Below are 24,252 nucleotides of genomic sequence, written 5' to 3'. Positions count from 1 at the left end.
GCCAGCTCACTTCAGGGACACACTTTTCTTCCAGCCAAGCTGGAATCAGAAACTAATTTATTCTGGGTGTAGGATGATATTTTGTACATTTCAGGGTTTTATTTTATTAACTTCACTTTTATGGCTCTGCCTTACCCACTGCTATCTAAGTTATGGGTCACTTTCTAATTTCTCTACCTGTTTTTATAGGGGAACATATTCTGGAGAGCACACATCGATTGGGACTGAGCTGCTCCTCTGCACCCTGAAATAGATTTTCAAGAGATCTTGCAGAAAAGTTCAATATTTCACAATTCCTCTATTGAAAAGCACTTGGGTTTCTTGTCTGAGAAAAGGTAAAACAAGACAATCTCCTGCAGCACAATTCTGCTAAATAAAATAGCTACTGTTTAACTAAACACTTGGAGGCTGAGCAAAAGAGACTTCAGTTACATGGGGAAAAAAAATTCTGGCAAAGAGACTCAATTTTTCACAGAAGGGGTTATAATGCATTGGAACAGAACTGCTCTGCTGGAATATGCTTTCCAAAGGTGACACATCCAAAAAATGGCTTTATTGGGCTTTGATGACACTGGTTAGTCACACAGCATTCCCAAAGCTGGAAAATCCATTAAAAAAAATACAATTCTACAATTCACAGGTGGACAAAGCTGAGCAAGTGCTTCCTATAACTGGGATAAGCAACATAAAACCAAAGACCTAAGATACAGCTTTGCTCCACCACAGACCAGGTATGTTCCATGGATGCATTAAGCTATACCTGGCCTAAAAACTAAACCATAAAAACACAAACATCACATGACTAAATTATAACACCTCTTTCTCTCCTAGTATTTTATCTCACTGCCAGGAAATATACTTTTCAAAAGTAGGTGCAAAGCTTCCTTTAAGAGCCACAACTTTCCTTGCCACTTATTACTAGTTTTTTCCCCTCAGTGACACTGACAACTCCCTCTAACATAAAGGGATTCTCTAAATCCCCTGGAAGGTTTTTAATTTTTTTTTCTAACCCTTGTAAGTTCATGGCCTTAACAGCAGCCTGTAGCAATGAGCTCTGGAGGCTGATCACAGCACTAAGAGAAAAAAAAGAAAAAAGAAGAAGTTATTTTATTAGTGTTTAGACCTTTTACAGTGTGGAAAACTGCATGAGAGCCTTTGCTCATTTCCAAGGATTCCCATTACTTAACTTTCTCTCCAAGAACACATCTGAGTCTCTCTGGAGGAATGTGGTGCTTAGAGGTGCTGGGAAGGATGATGGATGGAACAGATGCTGATGAACTCAAACAAATCCTTTACACACCCTTCCCCACTCCCAGGTCAGGAAACCACTACTAGACCTCTCTGAAACGTAGGATTTATCCTTTGTTTTCAGAGCTCAGAGAGTGTTTAAGTTATTATTTTGCTTGTTCTGCTGATTTGGACTGGGTCACAGAGGTTTTATTTCGCCCAAGGAGGTCTCTGAACAGAGCCAGGGACTGATCCTGCACAGGAACAGCCCATCTCCTCTCCTTGAACAGACAGCAGCAGCAGCCCAGAATTTCTCATGCATGCATTCATCCTGCATGTGATTTCACTCTCAGATTATTGACAAGAATACATCTTCATACATTACAATACTTATGTGCCCTTGTAGTGGTGAAAATTCCCTCACTGGGATCACACACGGATCACAAACAGCTGGACAGGCACGAACAGCTCCTCAAAGTTTTGGTTAAAACGTGCTTTGGGGAGAAGCATATCAAGCCAAAACAAAACCTGTTTTGTGGCATCATAAAACTGGTAAGAGTATCTAGGTGAAAATAAGGGTGGGACTCAGAGATCAGAATGAAATATATGGGTTTAAAGCCTTTGCATATGACTTAAACAGCCAAATTGACCACAGGACCCAGCAACACCAGCTATACTGCTCATAACTGAGCACCTTGATAAATGACAATTAATGTTTGACACCATCTCCCAGTTTGATCTACTCACAGTAGCTCCACTATTCAATGTTCTTCCCTCTTTTTTGAATGCAAAAGTATGAGCATTTCACCATTCTCTACAATATGTATTTTTTTAACTCTCTGCATAATGACCTGGAATTATGCAGCCCTCATGCATCCTATTCTGCCCACCAACATTTAAGCCTCAAAATCATTCCTTATTTCCTGTTTCATTCCTCTTCTTCTGTTAGTGGATCAGGAGACACGAGGTGTTAAAATAAGGAGGTTTAAGATGAAAACAGTCGCCGCTCCTACAGAGCTTAAATGCCACACCAACATGGAAGCCTGAAAAACCTTTTCTTTGCTCCTTGGGCTTCTGCCCTTTCAGCCTTCCCTCTCTTATTTCTCAGCTCCATTCTCTGAATCTAACCCTGCTGGTCTATTCAATGCCAATAAGGCTTATTCACCCCAGGACCAGCTTCAAGGAGTCTCCAGGGAACTGGGAAAATGACTGTACACTTTACCAGTAATGGGCCCTCCGGGACCGGCCCCCATCAGGTTATACACACTGCCTAATAAGAAGGGGAGAGAAAAGCCTTGCTGACACAGCCAATGTTTGCAAACAAAAAGTCAGGACAAATTTAGCTTCGTTTGACAGGGTTGGATTGAAGATCAGAGGTCTCTGGTCCTTAACCTAGAAAGTCGTGCTACAACCCTGTGAGAATTTGACAGGCCTGCAGCTCCCCCAGGCAGGGATCTTGAGAGCTCCAGATGTTGTTTCTATTATCACTGAAAACAGAGCCTGAGAACCTGGTGCAGGTTTTAAAGAGAAATGGCCCTGCCCTTCAGAGAGGGGATGGTTTTACAGCAGAGTGAAAGGGCTGCCCAGCCTCCTCCTCCGGGGGGAGCAGTTACTCATCCCTATTCTTCCTTCTCAGCACAGCACTTCCACATTGCCATACTGGTGACTGCAAAAATTACTTTAAAGCACACCAATAAACAAATGGTGGTTTACTTCCCACTGTATTGCCCTCCTCGATGCTAAAAAAGAATATTTAATTAATTAATTAATGAATCTCTGGGGTAAAGAATCAACTGCAGCAAAGTTTCGCTTTAATGCTCCACAGAGAGGGAGAGCAACCAACCTCCCCAAAAGCTGTCCTTTGATCTCCAGCAGGTTAAAATCACAGGTCAAACGCCTTCCCTCCTGACTGCAACTGAAATCTTGGCAGGGAGATACACAAATACAGCCCATGTGCCCCATTTCTGACCCCTGTTTTTATGCCCTTTCGAGTCCCTGACTCCCATTTGTTTCACAAACCACAAACGCAGATGAAAGGAAGCTGGAGACTCCAGCTCCTTGAACTGTGGTTTGAAGGTAAGAAAACTGGAATTTAAACCAGGATCAATCTGAACTTACAGCATTTTGACAAGAGGCCTTCAAAGAGGAATCTTCTCTTCCTCAAAAACAGCAAGATATAGATCTTTCTAAAATACACTTTAACCTTCTTAGGAGTTTTATTTTTATTGCTCCCATTCTCTCATTGGTCTTTTCTTACTTTCTGTCATGGAATTTATTCCAGTAAGTCGCTCTTTTTGCTTACACCATCACGGGAAGAGGAGCAGCCAAAATAACGTCAGGGAAAATATTTCCATACTCTGCTGAGTTATTAAACTCAGGCCTCGAGGAGAGGGGGGCAACTAACCCCTATGAAAACACAAAATAAAATCCAAATAAACCTGAAACAGTCCTTCCTTCCCCACAAGATTTAAACTAGAGAGAGAGAGTGTTTGAAGATTCCTCATGAAATTTTAAGGCTAATGTAGTATAATCTCCAGTTTCCTATTCCAAATCATGGACTGGAACTGTGATGGGAAATAAATCCAAATTAAACAACAGCAGAAGTGATCTTCTTTTCTACTCACAGTTTTCCATCATTGCAGATTATTGTTTGTCATTTGCAAGTTGTGATGACAGAGAATAAATTCTGAATTTTTTCACATAAGGGCCCAGATCTTTAAAATAAACTCCACATATCTCCTATGTGCCTTAGGTAGAGAGAAATGATGTGAGACTTACCTTCTGAAAAACCTGATAGTTGGATTTAGACCATATGTCAAGCTATGAAAAAAAAAAAAAGTTATATGTTACCACACATAAAGAAGCAGCTGTTCAAATTAAAAGAGCAAACAGATCAACAGAGATGTAGCTCTCAGTTCACTATTTTGACCCAACTGTCTTCACCTGCTGCAAACCAAGAAAGGGCATTAATAATGTAAGATTTCCTTTGTATTGCAATGAGGAATGAACATGGTTCAGCACAGTTTCAATAGAAAAATTATATATACAAGACCTGTTGAATTAATGTGTTCTTTTTAAAAAGCAAAATCTTCATTTGTATGGGGTTGTGGCTGATCTATGCAAATATTCATCAGCTTCAGTCTGTTTCTAAAATGAGGGCATTTTTACTAAGTTTATGCTTGTCTTGTGTTGAATAAGTGATTCAGTTACAAACGACACAAAGAACATTTAGCTGAATTAAGCCAAAGCTCTGGTCTACTGGGGCTAAATAAAACATCCCTCAGGAAACTGCATTTACATTTGCAGACAAAAATCACACTAAAAGAGATTTAAGGTTGTAGATAACTGCACACATCCATGACTTAAATGTGTGCTCAACTATACCCAAACTAGAGGAACAAAACTGAAATGTAAGTTTTATTAGCCCCCAAACCCAGAAGGTAAGGCTGGGGTTAACAATCCTTGTTAAACAACCCAATGGCTCAGTGTTAAACAATTACAACTGACCTGCCCATGGCTCAATTTGCCCTGTGCAATATCTTGTATTCTGACAAGGGAAAGCAGCAAGGAAAAATGAGGAATTCCAGTCCCAGACTTGCAAATCACTTCTTTTTTCTTCCTACAGATTCCAGTATACTCAACAATTCTATGTGCACAAAATTTGTCACAGGAAAGGTGTTTGATACAGCATTAACCTCAGGAATCTTAGACTAGTCAGAAGAAGAAAAAATTCTGAGTGAATTTATGAAGCAGGGATGACCCCTCTAGTGCCTGATACCACGGCTGGACATGTGTTCCCCAAATGGGGGTTTATCTCCTTCACTGGTACAATTGATTACTTTATTTCTGACTTCTGTACCCATTAAGTTCTAACTGACAGTACAAGTCTTTTAAAAGGCACAAAAAGAGTCTGAAATCAAGGAAATCATGTAAAGTGAGTAAAACACATTATAGGGGGCGGGAGAGGGAACAGACGGGGAAGGATCTGAACCCACATGATTAATTCACAATGCTAAAAATGTTCAGAATGCTAAAAGCTCTCATTCTTTTAACAGTAACACTATTAAGTGGCCCATGTCCAAATGCTGGTACAGCTGAGACTCTTGTATCCCCAGTCCTCAGTCTGGACAGGAGGGGATGTTAAAGACTTCCCAAACCCCTTCAGGATCGATGTTTCATGGCTCAGCACTGACCTTGCCGTGAGACAAAAGGCAGCTGAGGTCTCAATGCCTTTTCCAGGCTGGATGAAGACACAAGTACCCTGAGGCACGTCCCTCCAAACCTTTTTACATTTCCTGGCTCTTGGGGTGGGATCAAGAACCTGTGTGAACACCAACACTCACAGGGTTCAGCCCAGACTTGGACCCAGGATTGATTCATATGGTATTATTTGACCTGTGCCTGCTGGGAAGGCAGCACTGCACTTCCACATTAGAAAAATCTACATTTGAAAATAAAAAATTAATGCATATTTTTTAAAAAAAACCTGTTTTCATGTAATTTAAGGCTTTCTTTGACTGCAGAGCTGCTGTAATTGGCATGTATATATGGTTTTGTTAATCTCTAGTGATCAAACCAAGTATGTGATCCTCTCTAGTTAGACTCAAAAACGTCCACTTCAGATGCTGCTTTAAGATGAGTCCAACAGGTTCTGAATGTTCATTAGCTGGCACAGAGATGGAAAAGTTGAAATAGTAATGAATGTCTGTCTTACAGACATGATGTTCTCCATGATAAAAAAAGGAAAGAAAGAAAAAAGAAGAAAAGAAAAAGCCACCAATTCCCCCCCTTCCATGCATACATCCTAAATGAGTGCCCACCTTTCCCCCTGAAACTGAGGATTAAGGCAGAGGCAGATTAAAGAATGCATCGTTATAGGTCTATTATTCTTCAACTTTTCACTTTCAATCAAGACACACATTTGTAACTAAAAAAAATGCTGAAAGCACAATTTCAGGGCATCCTCTGCATGTGAATTAAACTGGGGCTTTTTTTCCCAGTGCCCCCTCTCCCCACCCACCCCCAGCAGCTGTAACAAGAGGCCACTTTCTGAAGGTCGTCTGAACGATTTCAAAGGCGATAACAAATCAGAATGTTCCTGCATCTGATATCAAACAGGTCCGGTGCCAACACTTATTAGAGAAATCGGATTCAACCCCCCCTTCACCCAAACACACACACATCCAGCTTTGAAGTGGTGAGAATGCAGGGATCAGAAATTACCCGAGAGACAGCTCTGCCTGTCTTTGAAGCTTTCCTTTGATACGACTATTTCTTCTCCTCTCTTACGCTAGGAGGCTAAAAGCTGCCTTTTCTTATTGATATGGGGTAATTAATGAAGCCATAGCATTAACATAACCCAAGTTCCTTATCATGAGAATTCAACTGAGTCACTTATGTTTCTTTAGTTAAGTCTAAGGGATGCAAAAATAGGAATTTGGCAGCGCTGTGAAGCACCCACTCCAAATATGCCCTGTCAAGGTGGTTCTTGGCCTCTACTTACAAAGACAAGCATGGAATTATTATACCCAAAATTCCCAATATGTTTTTACTTTTATTGGCAGACTAGGGCTTCTAATGGCTCAGCTGACCATCCACCTGCCCTGCAAGGGTGAGGCATGGCTTCATTTACTCCGGAATCGGGACAACACCAGTAATGAATTGCTATCCATGGTTAAATTCCAGTGCACAATGAGTATGTCACAGTTTGAAATTAAGGGTGGCACTGTGCCATCACTAAAATCACGAGGCTAATTAAAATGCATCAGTCTGTGGTGGACATGATGGGTTAGGATGGTGAGCAAGAGACTGCAGAGTGAGCAGGTACAGCACCCAGATATGTCACACCTGCCAGTTCTCACCTATTGTTTTTGCAAAGTGTCACCAAAAATGTCAAAGTTATGCAGCTGGCAACTTGGCAAAGACATATTCTGCAGGGTCTGTGAATAATTCACGAGAGAAGTACATGAAGCACTTAAGAAATGCAATGATTCTGTCTGTATAAGCAAAGCTTGAAAATAAAACCCCGGAATGGAGTGTCTTGTTTTACTCACTGCAAGCTTGAAATTTCTATTTTTTCACCTTAATTCTGAAAGTATTTCAATCTATAAGAGGGAGGGCCCAATTTAACTAGACTGCACAGCAGAAACCATGTAAAGCTTTCCTGTAAGTACCTGTCAAACTACACAGCACAACACGTGAGGAAAGAGCAAGATAAAGCAACGTGGAAAATGCAATGTCAGCTTTCCTGGGTACCTGTGGTGTGTCCCTGTGCAGTTCCACAGCTATGAGAAACACCCATATTTGTGGACTTTTTTCCTAGATTTGCCCAGGAAAGGACCAGAAGACCATCAACACCTCTGCTGTTTGCATTCATCTCTTTCCTTTATCTTCCCAAAAATGCAAAATTTGCTAAAACAGTGTATTTTCAGTAATAAATGATGACTACCTTATCAGTGAGGAGATCTCTGGCCTTTCTGTGCACAGTCCCTTTCTCACTCATTGTCTGTGTGACCAGTTCTTTGGTTGAGTACCACTGAATTTATCTGGTTGCCCCAAACCCTGTTGTGCTTGGACAAAATCCTCCACTGAATTTCACTTTTTTTACTTAAAGGACCTTCTGACTTGTGCAGTTTGGAGGGTGACTCAACAGATCTTCATCCAGCTATTTTACTTCAAAAGCACAGCTACTTATCCAGTGTCACTTCTTCAATGTGGCTCACAGAAAAGACAGGCACTTCAGCATTGCCATATTGTTTGATAAGCACCTAGTTCATCTTCTCACTGCTGTTTACAAATATTAAATGCTTCCTGGGAATATATAAGCTAACTCCCAAATCAACAATAACTGTGTAAACTGCTCACTGGAAAAACGATCACCTCCTACTGTGTTCCTGAGTGTTCTCTGTATTTCTGGTATTTAATAAAGATAATACTCACTGATGTTTTTCTTACTCTTCCGTGTCTCTCCTGAATGCTAGTGCATTTTTCATGCTATCAGGTTACAAACTGAGAAGTCAGACTGGTATGGTGAAACCTCACTGAAGTACTTTCCCAACAGCATCTGTTGTGACAGGGAAGGAATTGCAATGGACTGTGTTTGTAACTCACTGTAATCGCTCATTCCCAGCAGGCACAATGAGGAAAGCAAATCATTGCAAGAGCACAATCTTATTCTTATTCTCCAATTACCAGTGTAGTTAATTAGGGGAAAAAAAAAAAGGAGCTCACTGTTTGTCAATATGTGCTCCAGTTGGCAAAACTAGCAAGCTACGCATTTATTTAATCTTCCAAGCCAAATTTACTCATGATTTAAGCGGCTGCAACTCCAATTCTACCTAAGTCAAATGAAATGTTCCTATTTATACCTGAAGCACAGACCTTCAGGTTTGCAAAATCCCCAGGATGCCCGATGGAATAGCAAACTGCCACGTAAAGGTCACGGGAGGGACACTCCTGAGAGCAGCCTCACAGCCCAGGGTTGGACACAGAAAGCTAAATCGGTAGAAAACAGACTCCCCTGCAGACTGGCTTAAAGCAAGAAGATAAGCCAGGTGTTAACACCGATGCTCTAGAGGAGCTGAACTGCTCCCCACTGACAGCAGGCAAAGGTTAGTGCCCCGTGCCCAGAGCTGGCCTTGGCAGGTCCTGCTCTCCCCTCGCAGCAAACGACACCAGAGGAACAGTGTGGGGCTCTCGGGAGAGTTAACCTTGAGCTAAACAGAAGCCCAACGCCAGATGCTGAGTTTCAGAAAGGAACTCCTTACTTAGCTTTTCAGCACATATAGCATTATTGTATTTCAAGGGAGCTTCAAAGGAAACTGGATTCATCAGAGAAAACGAGCACACCCAAATGAAGTGTGACAGAGGAATCCATCATGCACTGTCACTGCTCTTTTGGCAGACTATCATTTCACTTCCGTGCAGAACTTGGGGTGAAGAGGGGCTGGGGCTGTAACTCTGTATTTATATGCTAATATACAGGGAGTGTAGAGCAGCTGCTTCTGCGGCAAACTGGTATTTAAACCTGCATATTTGCATAATGCAAATCAAAATCAAGCAGTTTTTATTTTACTACGTCTTGGGCCAGTCCCCCGCCCTTCGAGGGAGAATCTCTCACCTGGGAAATGCAGCTGCAGCTGCACTGTTTCCATCAGTAGCTCAGCTCCTGGCCTTTTCCAGAGAACAGAGGCTCAGACTCAGAGCCACTGAACTCTGGGTCAGTACACAACGTGCTTCTGTGTGCTAAAATACAGTTATCACTTTTGAAAGGAAAAGAAGTCTCACCTCATTATAACATGGCCTATGGGTGCCAAATACTCATCTTGATATAATGAACTTCTTATTTTAATAGGTTTTATAATCAGAAGGGAAAGCTCCAGAGAGACAATGTGAAACATGGAGGTATTTAGTGCTGTTACTGGCAACAGAGAGTCCTGGCGGATGTCCCTGTAAGAGAGATCATTCCGCCCTGGAAAGAGAACCGAGTGGAGCTGAAGGGCCGTCAGGTCCCATTAACATCTCCTGCTGCACTGAACAGAACCATATGGAGCGTGTGCAGGTACAAGGAATCTCAGGGTTCAAGCAGGGTGAACTGTGCACAACACAAATCACTTGTGGAAGCAGGTAACACTTGCTTTAGGAGCTGCTGTTATGCAAATTATTGGGGACTTACCTACGCAAGATCCTCTCTGTTGTGTTTGTCAAGTCGAGCACAAAACCAGCCCAAGATTTCCCAGTGGCTCTCAGAAAAGAGAAAGCTGAACCTTGGGCTATTGATGTGCTGCTACACTGCAAAAAGGTTTTCTCAGCAGACACTACTAACGGGGGTCTAAGGTGATAAATCAGAAATTCAAGCAAAGGCTTCGGAGCTTAGAAAGAAGTCAGAGATTTGGGTATGCAAAATTCAAGCAAAGCACGACAAATTTAAACCAGTGCATTCTGCAAACACCCACAGCCTTTGCCAGTTCTGTGTTTCCAGTGTACTTGTGAGGGGATCCCTGCTTTCTGTCATGTAAACACCAGGTACAAATGAAATGTGATGTGGCTGGATATGCAACAACCCACCTTGCCATCTTCGGTGTAGACATTCTCGTTGTACCCTTTGACGATTGTCCGGTCAATGAAGAGGCTCCTCATCACCACTATCACTTTTAACACTTTTCCTAAGGTAACCTGTGAAGAACAGGAGAAGGACAAAAACAAGCTGAAGGCGAGTCGACAGTGTCTGAATTCATAAGACCATCAAGTTAACAGCTTAAGTTGATGCAATTTCGGTTTTCAATATTTTATAGAGAGACCAAAATAAAAGATCTAAAAGCAGCGTGTGTTATGAGGAGGAGAGAGACTATAAAGTGCAGAACAAACAAACATTCATTTGCAACTGAAAATGTATGAGTTCACAGAATTCCCTTGTGCAGACATGACACTGCCAAGCAATTCTCTCCATTTTATTAACACCACAACTCAATAACTTGTCAAAAACAATGGGCAAATGTGATTATTTTCGATGAATTTGATATTCTCCAATATAAGTCCACTTAGAGAAACACAATTTGAAAGAAGAATCGGACTCTCCTAATGCTGGCTTGTAAAAGCATGCCATGAGTTTAATGGAAAACATTTTTGGTCCAATAAAAATGTAAAATTATTTCAAAGGAAACTACAGCTTAAAGTAAAAATGTTACATTTTCTAAGGTTTAATTTTCTCCTGTCAAAGTGCTAAAGTGCAAAGAATAAAACCAGTATCATGGAAAACATATAAGGTCAGTCAGAATATAACAACAGAAATAAGCCTAAATTGTATTATTGACAAAAATGCAATAATGAAGGCATTTTAATCTAAAAATCAATTTACATTTCAAAGATGAACTTGCACTTCAATACGGTTAAGATGTGTGTCTAACGAGAATTCTGTCACTGTGTTTTGTTATACAGAGATTATTAGAGAGTATTTCCTCACCCACAAAAGCATAAAACCGAGACAAAAAAGAAACAATTAATTCATTTTAATATTTCCCAACCAGCAATGGTTCATTTTCTGTCAGTGTCCCAACATTTCATCCTGTATAGATTAACACACACTAGAACAACTGTGGTTTAACTGCTGACCTCAGCAGACAAACTCACACCCAAAGACATCAGTCAATATTCATCTTTAATGATCTGCTATATGTTTTTGCTTTCTAACTTCTGCAAATGTTTCCTTCCCACCACCTTGTTCCAACACAAGTAACCCCAACCTGGTGCTGAACAACTTAAAGACTAAAGGACAAACAACTCTGAAGTTAAAAGATGCTTTTCCCTCTAAGGAGGGGGATGGAAAATGTGGCACAAAGGCTCCACTCAAAGCGGATGTAGGAAGTCCTGGAGGAGGGTTGGGAGGGGAAATGGGGATAGGAATGGGGTGACCATACAGAGGTTTGCAGAAGTTCCCCAAACTACTGTAAATACTGCATTTATACTCACAAAACAGCAGGGCAGAGCTACAAATCCTGATGAGAAATCTTTGGCCTGGGACATGGAGAACTCCAGTACAGAATCTGAACGACAGTTCATGAACTAATCCTCAGAGCAAAGAGTGGAATGGAACAAGCTGAAAAATCCCACTTGTGGCACTCCAGCTATTTTGTACCACTCTGACACAGGATTTTACTCCCATAGATTTTACGCTGGCTGGGAGACAGATCAAGACTTTCAGATGATTTTTGTGAGGCTGTATCATTAGTTAAGTCTGACAGAAGCAGAAATTTTGTAAAACTAAGCGCAGCTCAGAGAAATTATAGTTCATCATTTTAACAGCACTGAAAGAATGAGGGTAGTAGTACAAAGAATGAACAACAGCCTGTCACTAGACTGGAGGATGCTGTTAAGATTTCAAAGCCAAAAGTATGTTCCACAGCTATTTTCAGGGTGAAGCCCATTCCATATTGTACACAGTAAATGCAATACCCTTTATTTTTTCCTCTAGTAATCAAGATTTGTAACTATTCTCAGGACTTGATGTTTTTGTTCAACTCAAAGATATTTTTCAAATCATGTTTTTCAGCAAACCATTTTCTTTCAATTCCTGCTCAATGTGGCTACTTGGAGTCTGTGTTCAGAAAAGATCTATGTATGGAATAAAATAAAATTTACACTACAGTCATACAACTGTGTCCCTACAGATCACCCAAAAGAAGATAATAACAAACTAATGGCTTTAGCAAAACAGTAATTTGATAGTTCTACTCCAAGCTCCAACAGTGCAGGTTTCTCCTGGAGGTCAAGACTCATCCAGATGGTCCCTATTTAATGGGCACTGAAATGTCCCTGCATTTCCACAGGTACTAACTGAATGAAATTTCTTTGCTTACACAGAAGATACCTTTCAATTGTGACAAAAAGGTAACAATTTCCTTTCTAAGCCACCCTTTCCTATTAAATTTCAACTTCTCCTGTCGATACCCTGTTAAGACAGCACTTGGCTTTTTAATATTTTGCCTGAAGGATATATGCCAACTCGTCCTTGATGTAGAAAATTTTAATTCAAATCAATACATGTACAAGGTCACTTTAAAATTCAATTAATATGAATGAAAAAATATGCCCCACAGTTCTGTGAGCTGAAAATGGAACGGCTGCAAGTTAAATACGTCTGTAGCTTCTGTTTTGGGCTGTGTAATAACAATGTATTTCTAACTTCCTTTTAACTAAAGTATACTAAATTCAGGCAGTTAAGTTATTCATAAATCCCCTGCTTCCTAAAATGGAAAGCTCCAGAAGAAGGTAGGACAGGCAGCTGATTGAAATCTGCAATATTATGCAGCTTTTCTGACAAAGATATATAAAATAAAAATCTACTTGAAATATCCCAGTTTTAAAAATATTTTGTCTATCACCAAGATAAATCTCAAGGAGCATCTGACAGACACAGTATGCCAAGAAAGGGGGAAGGGGAAACAGAATAATCAGGGAAAATGACTGAGATAATTTCTTGTAAGATTTCTAAAAAAAGTTCCCATTTAACATCACTTATAATCGGAAAAGAAATAAGTACCTTTCCAAGTAAGTCAGAACCAGGGTCCAAATGAGTTTACAGAATGAAAAGGATGAAAATCAATTTACCATGGCAGAACTCTGCCTGGAGGAAACAGCTTGAAACCCACCCCCCCTTTAATTTTGCCTCCTCATTGAAACCAATATCAAGTGAAAAGCCCTTTTATGAACCATTTAAACAACGCACTAACAAACATTCTTTCTTAAAATTCATTTAAGTTTGATACCAGGAAAATGTATGCTGACAACACCAAGAGCTCCAACACTTTGCAAAAAATTCCCAAAGCTGCAGATTTCCCCTCAGCATTCCAGGGAATTTGCTGCTGATTTGAGCTGCAGATGCTCTGCAATGCAGAGCTAAAAGAAAGAAAACATTATTTTTGGTTAACATGGGCACCTCCCTGCTTCTATAAAAAGGAACACAAGTTTGTGTGTGGTTTTTATTCACCTCAGAAATAAGGCAACATCCAACCAGAGACATAACCAAGCTACAGATTTCCAGCAAAAGGCCAGACACCTGCTCCTTGCCACAGAACCAGCCATAAGCTCATCCTCCCACTTGCAGATCTTTCTTACTAATCAGTACAATGTGTGGAAATCATATTTATACATGCTGAAAAATAAGGTTTCGTATAAAAAATAAAGTTAAAAAAAAAACCCCAAACACCCAGACTTTCAACTAGTTATTTTTCCCCCCTCATTTTTTATGTCTCATCTGCTTCTGGTGTGAAGGCTGAGCTTTCCCTCACATGCTCATTATTCTTTAATGATGCCTATTTGTAAATAGCAAGATAAGATGCAATTAAGCCATTAGAGTCTAAATAAACAAACATACTAATTAGGTTCTTTACAAGGACTTCTTTTTTTATGCAAGGGCTGGAATTTACCTTTCATTAGTCTAATCTAATTGCAATAGTGCCTGATAAAAAGTCAACATAAATGTAGGACTTTAAATGATTTCACCATATTAAGGATGAGCTGGTGCTCTTCTCCCTCGGTAACATTCCATATTCTCTTAATAAGGCAAAAAAAACTGGCACAGGATTTTGTTCAGAGGTTCAAGGGCAGATTTTGCCAGTGGCCAGTCACACTCACCCAAGGCTCACACCAGTCCAACTGTGCTACGGGAGATGAAAAGTTTTTCCATTCTAAATTATAGCACACCAGGAATTTCACAGAGATGAAAACCATGTTTGATCTTGCACAGTGTAAATCTGTGGGAATATCAATACACACCTGTGAGGCTTTAGGCACAGTAACCCCGTGGAGGGAGCAAAGCTGAGGACACTTCTCATGGGCCTTTCTCTACTTTTTTCTACTCTTGTTCCCTTTCCCATCAAAAGGTCATTCCTCATCTTCCTCAATCTTATATTAGACAAGCAGAGAGTAAGTTACAATTTACTTGCCAAGCCCTGCTCATGTTCTTTCTTAATTCAAGACATTCTTCCCCTGCATATTTCACCCCAAAAGCTGGTTTTAATGCTTTTCAAATGCAGTTTCTCCATCTTAAGGCACAAATTGTGAAGCCACTGCAGTCACAAGTCCCACTGTGAGCTCAGGAGTGATTCCTCCAGCTCACCCAAGAGATCCTTAAACACCCCAGGAGTTCCATCAACCATTAAAACCAAGCCAATGTCTCCAAGGCAGTAAATCCCTAAATGAATATTCATCCTAAAGGACTAAAAATTAGGTGCTTAAGCCACCAAACGTGACCATCAGATCCATATCCCTTCCATGAACCTGCCTTTTATCCAGTGCACTGGTTTCCTAATAAACCACCCCACAGGCAAGGAGAAATGCTTACACTGCAAAGAATTTTGGAGAAAAGAGATTGTTTTGGCAATAACAGCACTGAAGGGTTTCCAACCAATATTGATTTCAAATCACTTTGCAAATTCCCCCCCTCCTCCCCAGTTCTCCAACATCTGGGTCTCTTGCACAGAAATCAGTTTGGAGCCTTTCTTAATGAGCAAATAATAAATTTCAGGATCCATTTTCCCAGCAAAAATAATGATTTTATCTAAAACACTGATAAACAAAACTGAGACACGAGGAATTACTAAGTGAACAGATGTCTGGCCTATTTACAATTAATACAACCCACTGCCATACAATGACTGCTTAAAATGCCAGGAACAAGATCTGAAAGTTGAAATGCAAATGTGTCTGACTTTATGGAGAATGAATAAAATTGTATAAAAACCTGGTCTGTATTTTTATATGAGGGATCAATTAAAAATCTAGGTAGCAGCAGCAGAAATTTATAAAAATTAATTTAGAATCAAAAATTTTTAAGACAACCTGAGAAGAAGAAATCATGATTTCTGCCATGAGTTTGGCAGAAACAAGTCAGTTTTTCAAACTGGAAGTCATTTATACATATCATTATGCTTTAGAAACAGAAATTGCAGAAAACAGTTCAGTTATCTCTGAAACTATTTACCCAGTTGGTAACTTCTGTAGGAGTTCTTTACAAATAGTGGGGATACAAAGAACTGAAAGACAAATTAATTCCCAGATGTAGACAGGAAAATAAGTTTCTACCCCTGAGCAGGAGTAGCTGGGTACACGATGTTAAGGAAGTCATATTTGTCAGCTGGAAAAGTAGGGCTAAATTTTACTGTTTAATAAAGTATTTCTGATATTGATGAATGAATTGTAGGCAGGATTTGTTTCACACAAAAAAATATTTTAATTTTGATAATGGAAACGAGGTATGTGAAACAATCAAAATAATGTGATGGTGTGATTATTATATCAGAAAAAAATAGTATGTATCTAGGAATACGACTCATTATTTTTTAAAAAAGCAATAATCTAGGTATTTGTCATTAAAGGAAAATCAGTTAATGTTTTCTTAACATACAAGATGAGGTTTATTTATTTACAATTTTTGGCATTTGACCAACAAAATCTCACGAAAACCTTAAGGAGTCCACAGTTCCCTCTGCTGCTGCTGGAAATTAATTTTGCATAACACAGTTATTAAAGCTGATATAATTCTATATTTAGTCTATTTTATACATAGTGGGATTAAAAGATTAACTGAAAAATCACTACTGAAGATTGGGATTAAACAGCACCTTGAAAAGCCACAATAAACTGCCTTTAAAATCAGCCAAGGATTTCACAGAGCTCTGAAAGGTTTCAGTTATTTATGTTTTGGCTTGTGTAGCACAAATCCAGACTAATGAGGAACAATTGCTGCGTGTAAATCTAAAGCATAAAAACCTCCTTATTGTCTGGAGGAAGCAGCAGCCTCACAGGACTGGGAGGCTGTAACTTCTCAAGACACAGCATTTATGGTCTCAGAAACAGTTTATTTTTCTTTTTGCTTATATTTCCCAGTGTCTGTGAGAGTTTGTGCCCTGGCCAGGAGAGCCCAGCTGAGCACAAGGGTCACTCACCAGGAGAGTTTGACCAACAGGCTCCCACAGCTGCTAATTATTATAGAATCATAGAATTTTGGGGGTTGGAAGGGACCTCTGGAGATCATCCAGTCCAACCTCCCCTGCCAGGGCAGGGTCACCTGGAGCAGGTGACACAGGGATGTGTCCAGGTGGGTTTGGGATGTCTCTGGAGAGGGAGACTCCACGCCCTCCCTGGGCAGCTGTTCCAGTGCTCTGCCACCCTCAACATAAAGAAGTTCTTCCTCATGTTGAGGTGGAACTTCTTGGGTTTTAGTTTATGGCCATTGCTCCTCATGCTGTTACTGTGCACCACCAAAAAGAGCCTGGCACCACCCCCTTGGATGAGGATGATTAGTGAGATCCCCTCTCAGTCTTCTCCAGACTAACCAGGCCCAGCTCCCACAGTCTCTCCTCATCACAGAGATGCTCCAGTTCCTTAATCACCTTTGTGGCCTTCGCTGGACCCTCCCCAGCAGCTCCTTGTCTTTCTTGAAGAGAAAGACATCCCCTTAAAACACCAGATGAATCTTAACAGTGCAAGTCTCACCTCTACAGCTAAGGACATGAACTGATTTCCATGTGCACATAAAGCTGTAGAGCCTGGGGCTGGAATTTGCTGTATTGGGTCTTTTCCCTAAAGATGATTTGTTTGGCAAAGGCCCCAACATTTCTGAAGTTTCAAAGAGTCTCACAGGCATCCCCTTCCCCTTCTTCCCCCTCTCCTTCCAATCATTTACACATTCTTAAGATATGGACAGTGCTTACCACTGCCTTTGAAGATGAACACATGTTCTTTTTTCTGGTAGATGGAATGATTGTGTTTGAAGAAGTCATGAAAACTACACCCTTACATCAAGGACCTTCATGAGTAACATCAGGTATGAGATGAACAGTCCCAAGGACGAAAATGGCTGAGATTATACAGTCAGTTAATTAACTCTGGGCAAACAGGATGGTTGTAAAATATTTTTAAATAAAATGAGCGTTATCTGAACACTCTGGTATATGGTAAACCACCCTGCTGCAAGGGAGCAGCTCCAGATGTAACTTGGGCTAAGTTCACAGTGAGAAATCACAAGTGGTGACGAAACCTCCCTCCTTCTGGGGGAGGTGCTCTCACACTGCCCATCCTGCAGCACCTTTCCCTGAAGGATCTGTGCCTGAAAACAGCAAAAGCTTTTGTAGCAGTCAGGGCCAGATGGAAAGTGCCATATTGGCAACGTCAACTGAGACAGATGGGGGAGAGGGAAAACCTGCCTGAAAGAAAAAATGATAAACCCATCACACAATCACATACAAAAATACTTTAAAAACAATCTTTTTGATCTCTGATCCAAGGAAAATATGCATAGCACTGGTTCAACACGGGGTTGAGATCTTGTAGCAACAAAAACGTCCTTGATTTAGGGAGCAACTGCCACATGGAATTCACTCCATTGCTGCTCCTGGTAAAAGGGCCTTCCCTTACACTTACTACCCTACCTTATTCCTTAGTCACATCCAAGATAATTTACCTTATTTCCTAATTGTGCCTGAATCTTGAACAGCATCATCTGTTTTCTGACCTCAAAAAGCCATCAGAAGTACAAGGTACTTCTATATGCAAAGAGGGGCTCTGAGAGAATGGAAAGGGTTTCAAAGAAGCAAACCCAGACATTTTTCTATAGCAAAATAGATTAATATAAACTCAACCTAAGCAGAAATGCAAAAACTCCCAAGACTTATAGCTTCTTAAGGCTCCACTGATGAATTCCATTCTTTTCTGGAATATATTGTTCCACTTGGTGAATCCAACAATTGCAGATTAAATGTTTTAATGCCAGCTGTTTATTTTAACCTCTGACTCAAGTTAATCTCTTATGAATTTGAGGCTGTTCAAAGAAAGTTAATAACGAGATGTTAGACAGTTGATTAATTAAAACTAAACACAATTCAAAATAATTTAAATTTAAAATTAATCACAGCAATACTCACTACAGAGAAATCAACAGAACCTTAGAAAAATACAAGCAAAAATCTAACCACAGTAGTGTTTTACAGTCAATAAATTCACAATATAAAATTTAAGGCACAGTCCTAACATTGACTTACACTGACTCATCAGTTTTGTTTTGACAAAATATCTGACTTTCATGTTCATTTTTTTGGGAATGAGAAATATACTGACAGGTACACTATGCCCAAGCCTTTTGTAACAGTCTGTGTGAGAAAAGAAAAAATAAGAGAAAGTGCCATGAGAAATGTGAAATGGAAAAGACCAAACTGGCCTTAGTTCTTCATCTGCGTGTACGGTGTATTTTCTAGTTTTATTTAAAATTTGGCAAAAGATGTGACTTCTGCCTTTCACCCTGCTTGGAGAAAATCAACATCCACCTGCCACACTATGGACTCCACTTCCACGTTGCTGTCTTGGAGTAAGAGCTTTAAAGACTTCTCTTGTATAAGCACAACAGCTGCCCGTGGAAATGGATGTGAACAACGGGTTCCTCTGGAATGAAATCCTGCCTGGCCAGGCAGAAATAAGTTGAATGTATTGGACTTGTTTATCTCTAAACCAGCCTTTACTGCTCATTTACTTCAAAGGCAAATTCTTAACTTCATCACAAAACAGAAACTCACTGACCCAAGAACAATGTGAACAAATTTAAATCATATTGGTTTCCTTCTTCTTTTCTTCCTCACAACACTCCCTTCTTAATTATCATGATTAAGACTCACTCATTGCCAAGTCTGCTGAAAACCACAGTGAATATTTGAATTTGTGCTCATACTTCTACAATCACATTTAACAATAAAAAAGGCAATAGATCTTTCATTGAAAGGGGCAATTCTTTTTATCACTCATTTGCCTAAGAGCAAGAAAGATGCTACACTGCTGTGACAAATAAATTACATGTTTCTGAAAAAAAAAAAAAAGGAATTATCTTTAATAACCTGCATCTTAGGGACAGTGATTCAACCTGTTATGAAAATCAACTCAAAGGATTAAATGATCCAACTTACCAGAAGCATTGCAGAGGTTCCATTTGGCCGGGATAGCTGGATAGACATTTCAGGGAACATCCTATCAATTCGATTGATCACATCATCAACGTATCTACCAACCAAACCAAAACAGCAGCATTAACACACAGGTCCCTTCTCACATACTGGGATTATTACTCCTTTTTAACAATGTTCATGGGACTTTCCTGAATTAATTCTGCATATTCTTCAAAAACACATGGAAGTATAACTCAAGGAGTCATTGATAAGAGGAAACAAACCAAAGCCCTAAGCAAGTTGTTTTGATAATTAATTACTCTGCCCTTAAAACCAGGCAATTTTTAGTCCAAATCTGTCAGTCTCAAATTCCTGCCATTGTATTTCTATACCTTCTCCTCGGGGGGGTCACAGGATACATGATCAAAACTACTCTTCCATCATAGGAATTCAGAGGCTGTCACGTCCTTACTCTCTCTTTGATAAACTAAACTGATAGAGGTGTTATCAAAGTCTTCAGACTATTCTTCGGGGTGCTTTTTTTTCCTGAATCTTTCCAATTTATTTCATGCACTGGTGACTCTGAAATTGCCAAGTACATTGGAGGAGTTTCTCTGGAGTGATCAAACACAAAGGTAAAATAACATCCTTCCTGCTGGGTATAACCCCTCTGCTTCTGCAGGCCAAGGAGAGCCAGCACACAGTTGTCTTGTTCCCTGGGATCAAATCAAAAGCTGACATCCATTATCACTGGAAACAGCCTTAAAGAGACTTTGTTTCCCAGGGCACATCACTCCATCCCATGGGCAAGTCTCACATCCTTCAGCCATTCCTCTGGGCACATTAAAATCCAAATATTTCCTTTAGCAGAGTTTACAGGACAGCTTGTGCACTCTGGTACTATTTTTGGTTCTCCTGAAGTACCCAGCAGAAGGGAGGAGCACCTGCCTTGTTATCATAGAAACACAGAGTGGTTTGGTTTGGAAAGGACCTTAAAGCTCATCTTGTTCCAACCCCCTGCCATTGGCAGGGACACCTTCCACTAGAGCAGGTTGCTCAACATGCATCTACAAACTCTGCAGCTTGATCAGATCCATGAATGAATTCATCAATAAAACTGTTTTCATGCTAACCCACATTTGTGCTCTAGGAGAAAAAAAAAAAAAGACTTTGGAAAAATTGTTTGCCTGAGTTAGATTAACAGTAAAACTAAAAAATCTAATTATTTCCCTTTAATCTGCTTAAATAAAGGAAAAAAATGTTGAATTCTTGCTCTTCAATGTAATTCAGTTCCAACATTAGTGTTAAACCCCCCAATGCTCCAATTGCTGCTTTACAAAGCAAAGAATTAAAATAATCAGAAAAAAATAAAATCAAATCAGGAAAGCTACACTTCCACAGCTGGTTAAGTCAGCTCACTTTTAAAAGTAACTAAAGAATGAAACGAGTTAGGACAATTTTGCATAAAATCCTTAATCCAAGGTGTGCACAAGAAAGTTCCCCCATTCACTGCAGTGACTCATTAACACTTGCTGCTGATAAGCAAAGCCAAGACATCCAAAAGCCAAGAACTTCCTCAGCACTGGGAAAGAGGAGGCACATAAGACACTGCTCCAGGATGAGCAAGCTCCACATCAACAGCACACACCCAACTGATTTTAAATGTTACTGAACCCCAGATTTATTTTATAAAGCATGAGAGTTTATGTTGTTTTGTAAATGCAATTACTCCAGGCTCCACAAATAAATTAATCTCTTGCTTGGGGGGGGACAGAGATGACTGGCTGTGGTACAGGCAAGGAGAGGGTCTGTGGTTCTCCACCAGCACAGCCTCACACACGATGCAGATTATTGCACAGCTGAAGTTTTCCAAAGTTTTTCCAAGCTTTGGGCAATAAGAAGTTAAAGATAAACAAAATATGAAGTTGCATAAAACGAGACGCTGATACAGTGCATTAAAGAAGGAAAATTCAAGTAATTTTAAATCATGTGAACAACCATTGGACTTGGGCATTTAATCTGCCTAATGTCCTTCTGAAAATCCCAGCAGACGTGTACATTCATCCTTTGAAAATGGGATCCAGGCTGGGTGGTGGCCTTTACTTCTCAGTCAGTGGGATGCCAAGAGAAAACCCAAGACCAATAGGATAAAAGAGCATGATACACATGGCATTGTTTTGCCTTTTTTCAAGTAGACACCAGGTTTTCCTGAGCGCTCATCAGAACAGAAGGATTCTTCAAAGATGCATATATAATTACTGAATTAGCCTGACTACATGGTGGCCTCAAATATAAAATGACAAACAACCTAATCTAAGGCAAAATTCTTCCATAGATCTGTCCTTCAGAGAGGACATCTGGTAAAACATCTTGCAAAGGGATGGATACGATAAATCAGAAGCAGCAAAGTAATGTAAAAGTGTAACTGGTGATGACTTCAGAGAAAACTGAGGAACACATGATAAAGACAAGATAAAGTGCACTCCTGAGGCTGTCTGGAAAAAGGGTCAGAGAAAAAGCTCCTGTCTGGAACTTATTTTGCAGAACTGAAACACACTGATTTAGTGCCAAAATAAGCAGAGTCACAACTTACACATCTCTGTCCAGTTTTAGCTCAAAAATATGATGGTTCCTATTTATGTTCCAGAACCTCTTGCCCAGTCTCAGAGAAGTGAAGCACTTGAGGATGGAGAAAAGTCTAATTTTACTTTGCCAATGAGCAAAGTTCTGACGTCCTTCCCACATCTCAGCTCTCTCCTACATACAAAAGATGCTGGTTGGAAGGAACATTTACAAACCCAGAAGGAATAACTCAAAGCAGGGAAAAGCAAATGGAAACAGATTTGCTCAAGCACTTGGCCTATTTTCATCTTAAGAAAAAGAAATTAATGGAATTCTCAGAATTAACCACAAGCTGAAATTTTATGTACTAGAACAGGCATTGTTCCACCTACAAAGGGTTGAACAGAGTGTCTAGACACACACCCTCCCCATCTATCCTCTGTGATGCAAAGAATGTTCAAAAAAGTCTGAAGCCAGACTGCAAAAGATCATACCCAGTAATTCCCGTGTTACAGCACAGTATTTAAACTCTTTATTAGACAGAATTTCATACTATTTACTCTTCTAGGTCTCAAAAGGCAATATATTAACACCTTTTTGTTGCAACACCCAAAGTTAGTTCCATTCAGTTCAAAAAAGCTTCCAGTAACTTCATCAATGCCTGCATCCCAATCCAGATCCATGTGCAACTCCTGATCCACATCCATGTGCATCCTAGTCAGAAAAGAACAATGGATTTCACCAAGAAGTCTCCCCATCATTAAATCTTACCAAGTACTAAAGCAATAAAGTAATATTGTAATAAAGTAAAATATCTCTGCCATTTTTCCAAGAAGTGCATCCATAAATCCTCTGGTCTCTATTAGAGGAACAATGCCTGGAACAGACAGAAGACACCTTTGAAGCCAGTTAGAAAATACTGTTTAGAAGGGCCTAATTATCTATGTAAAACACTCACTGAGAAGTTTCAGTGCTAAAACATCAGGTTGACAACATAGAAATAATTCAGGAACCATTTCTGTAGATAAATGGTCTTGTACCATCACTTTGATTCACATAAAGGCCCCCCTAAAAGACAGCAATATAGAAAAGTAATTAATTATAAATGCCTTTCAGTTCCATACTGGACAGATGGCTTCGCTCTCTAATGTGACCTCTTTTATTTTTTTTTTTAATTTTTACTGGATTAGATCCAGCAATCCAGTGTTAGTGTGATGTTTAACAGCTTAGGCAAGACTTAAATGGCATTTATCCCACAGTGTTTCACTTGCATGCTGTTCACTTTATCCACTCCACACAACAATTTCAAGATCAGAAATACAGGTATTAATAATCATTTTCCAAGGAGGTCTTTTGGAAGAAAGAAAATTTTGCTAAATGATCTTGGCAAGATGGAGAAACAGAGAGAGGGGAGGAAAATATATATTTGTAATATGAAAGAGGGTAAACTTTCCTCTACACTCAGTGGAAAACACCACATTTGAGATGAAAAGAAACTCTACAATTTTGTTGAATCAGGATTCATGATATTCTGGAGAGCAACAGGGGAAACTCTCCACACATTCTCTCACTTACTAGCACAGTATTTACTTGCTCCCAGACTTTTATATTATTTTTTTTTTTTGGCTTTCAGTTACTATTTTCAACCCAGTTAATAATTTCTTTTCACATGTGTGATATTTCAGAAGCATGGGCTGCTGAAGGCATCAGGACACAGAGCCTGCCTGCACTCGTTCCAAGACCTATGGAACAGCAATTTTTTGCAGAACCAAAACTCAATATACATAGAACCTAAAGCTCTTAGCAGCGGCAGGATTTAAAATATTATAGATTTTTATAAAGAGACTCAATAGGTTTCAGGCAACCTGATTAGAGAAATAGTATATTTTAACACATACAAGGTAATCACAGTTCTAGTGTGATTTATTCATCACGGAATTAAAGTTTTAATTTGATTCAGCTACCTGCTAGGCAAGTCTCTGCAGGTAGCAAATTCAAGTTGATAGAAGGCTTTTCAGAAGCATCAATTAGCAAC

General features: G+C 39.8%; 1 protein-coding gene across 1 annotated transcript in view; it reads right to left on the bottom strand.

Annotated features, from left to right (window-relative positions):
- Positions 1 to 24,252, bottom strand: part of MED27 (mediator complex subunit 27) — an 82,959-nt gene that overhangs the window by 5,020 nt on the left and 53,687 nt on the right. The window contains exons 4-6 of the mRNA XM_008919379.3: positions 19,677 to 19,770; positions 10,294 to 10,401; positions 4,006 to 4,047 (exon numbers count right to left, since the gene is read on the bottom strand). Coding sequence (XP_008917627.2) covers positions 4,006 to 4,047; positions 10,294 to 10,401; positions 19,677 to 19,770 — 244 coding nt within the window. The remainder of the gene's footprint in view (positions 1 to 4,005; positions 4,048 to 10,293; positions 10,402 to 19,676; positions 19,771 to 24,252) is intronic.

This window comes from Manacus vitellinus, unplaced genomic scaffold (assembly GCF_001715985.3).
Source record: "Manacus vitellinus isolate BGI_N305 unplaced genomic scaffold, ASM171598v3 scaffold_27_pilon, whole genome shotgun sequence".
Classification (NCBI taxonomy): Eukaryota; Metazoa; Chordata; class Aves; order Passeriformes; family Pipridae; genus Manacus; species Manacus vitellinus.
This window is presented reverse-complemented; position numbering and strand designations above follow the sequence as displayed.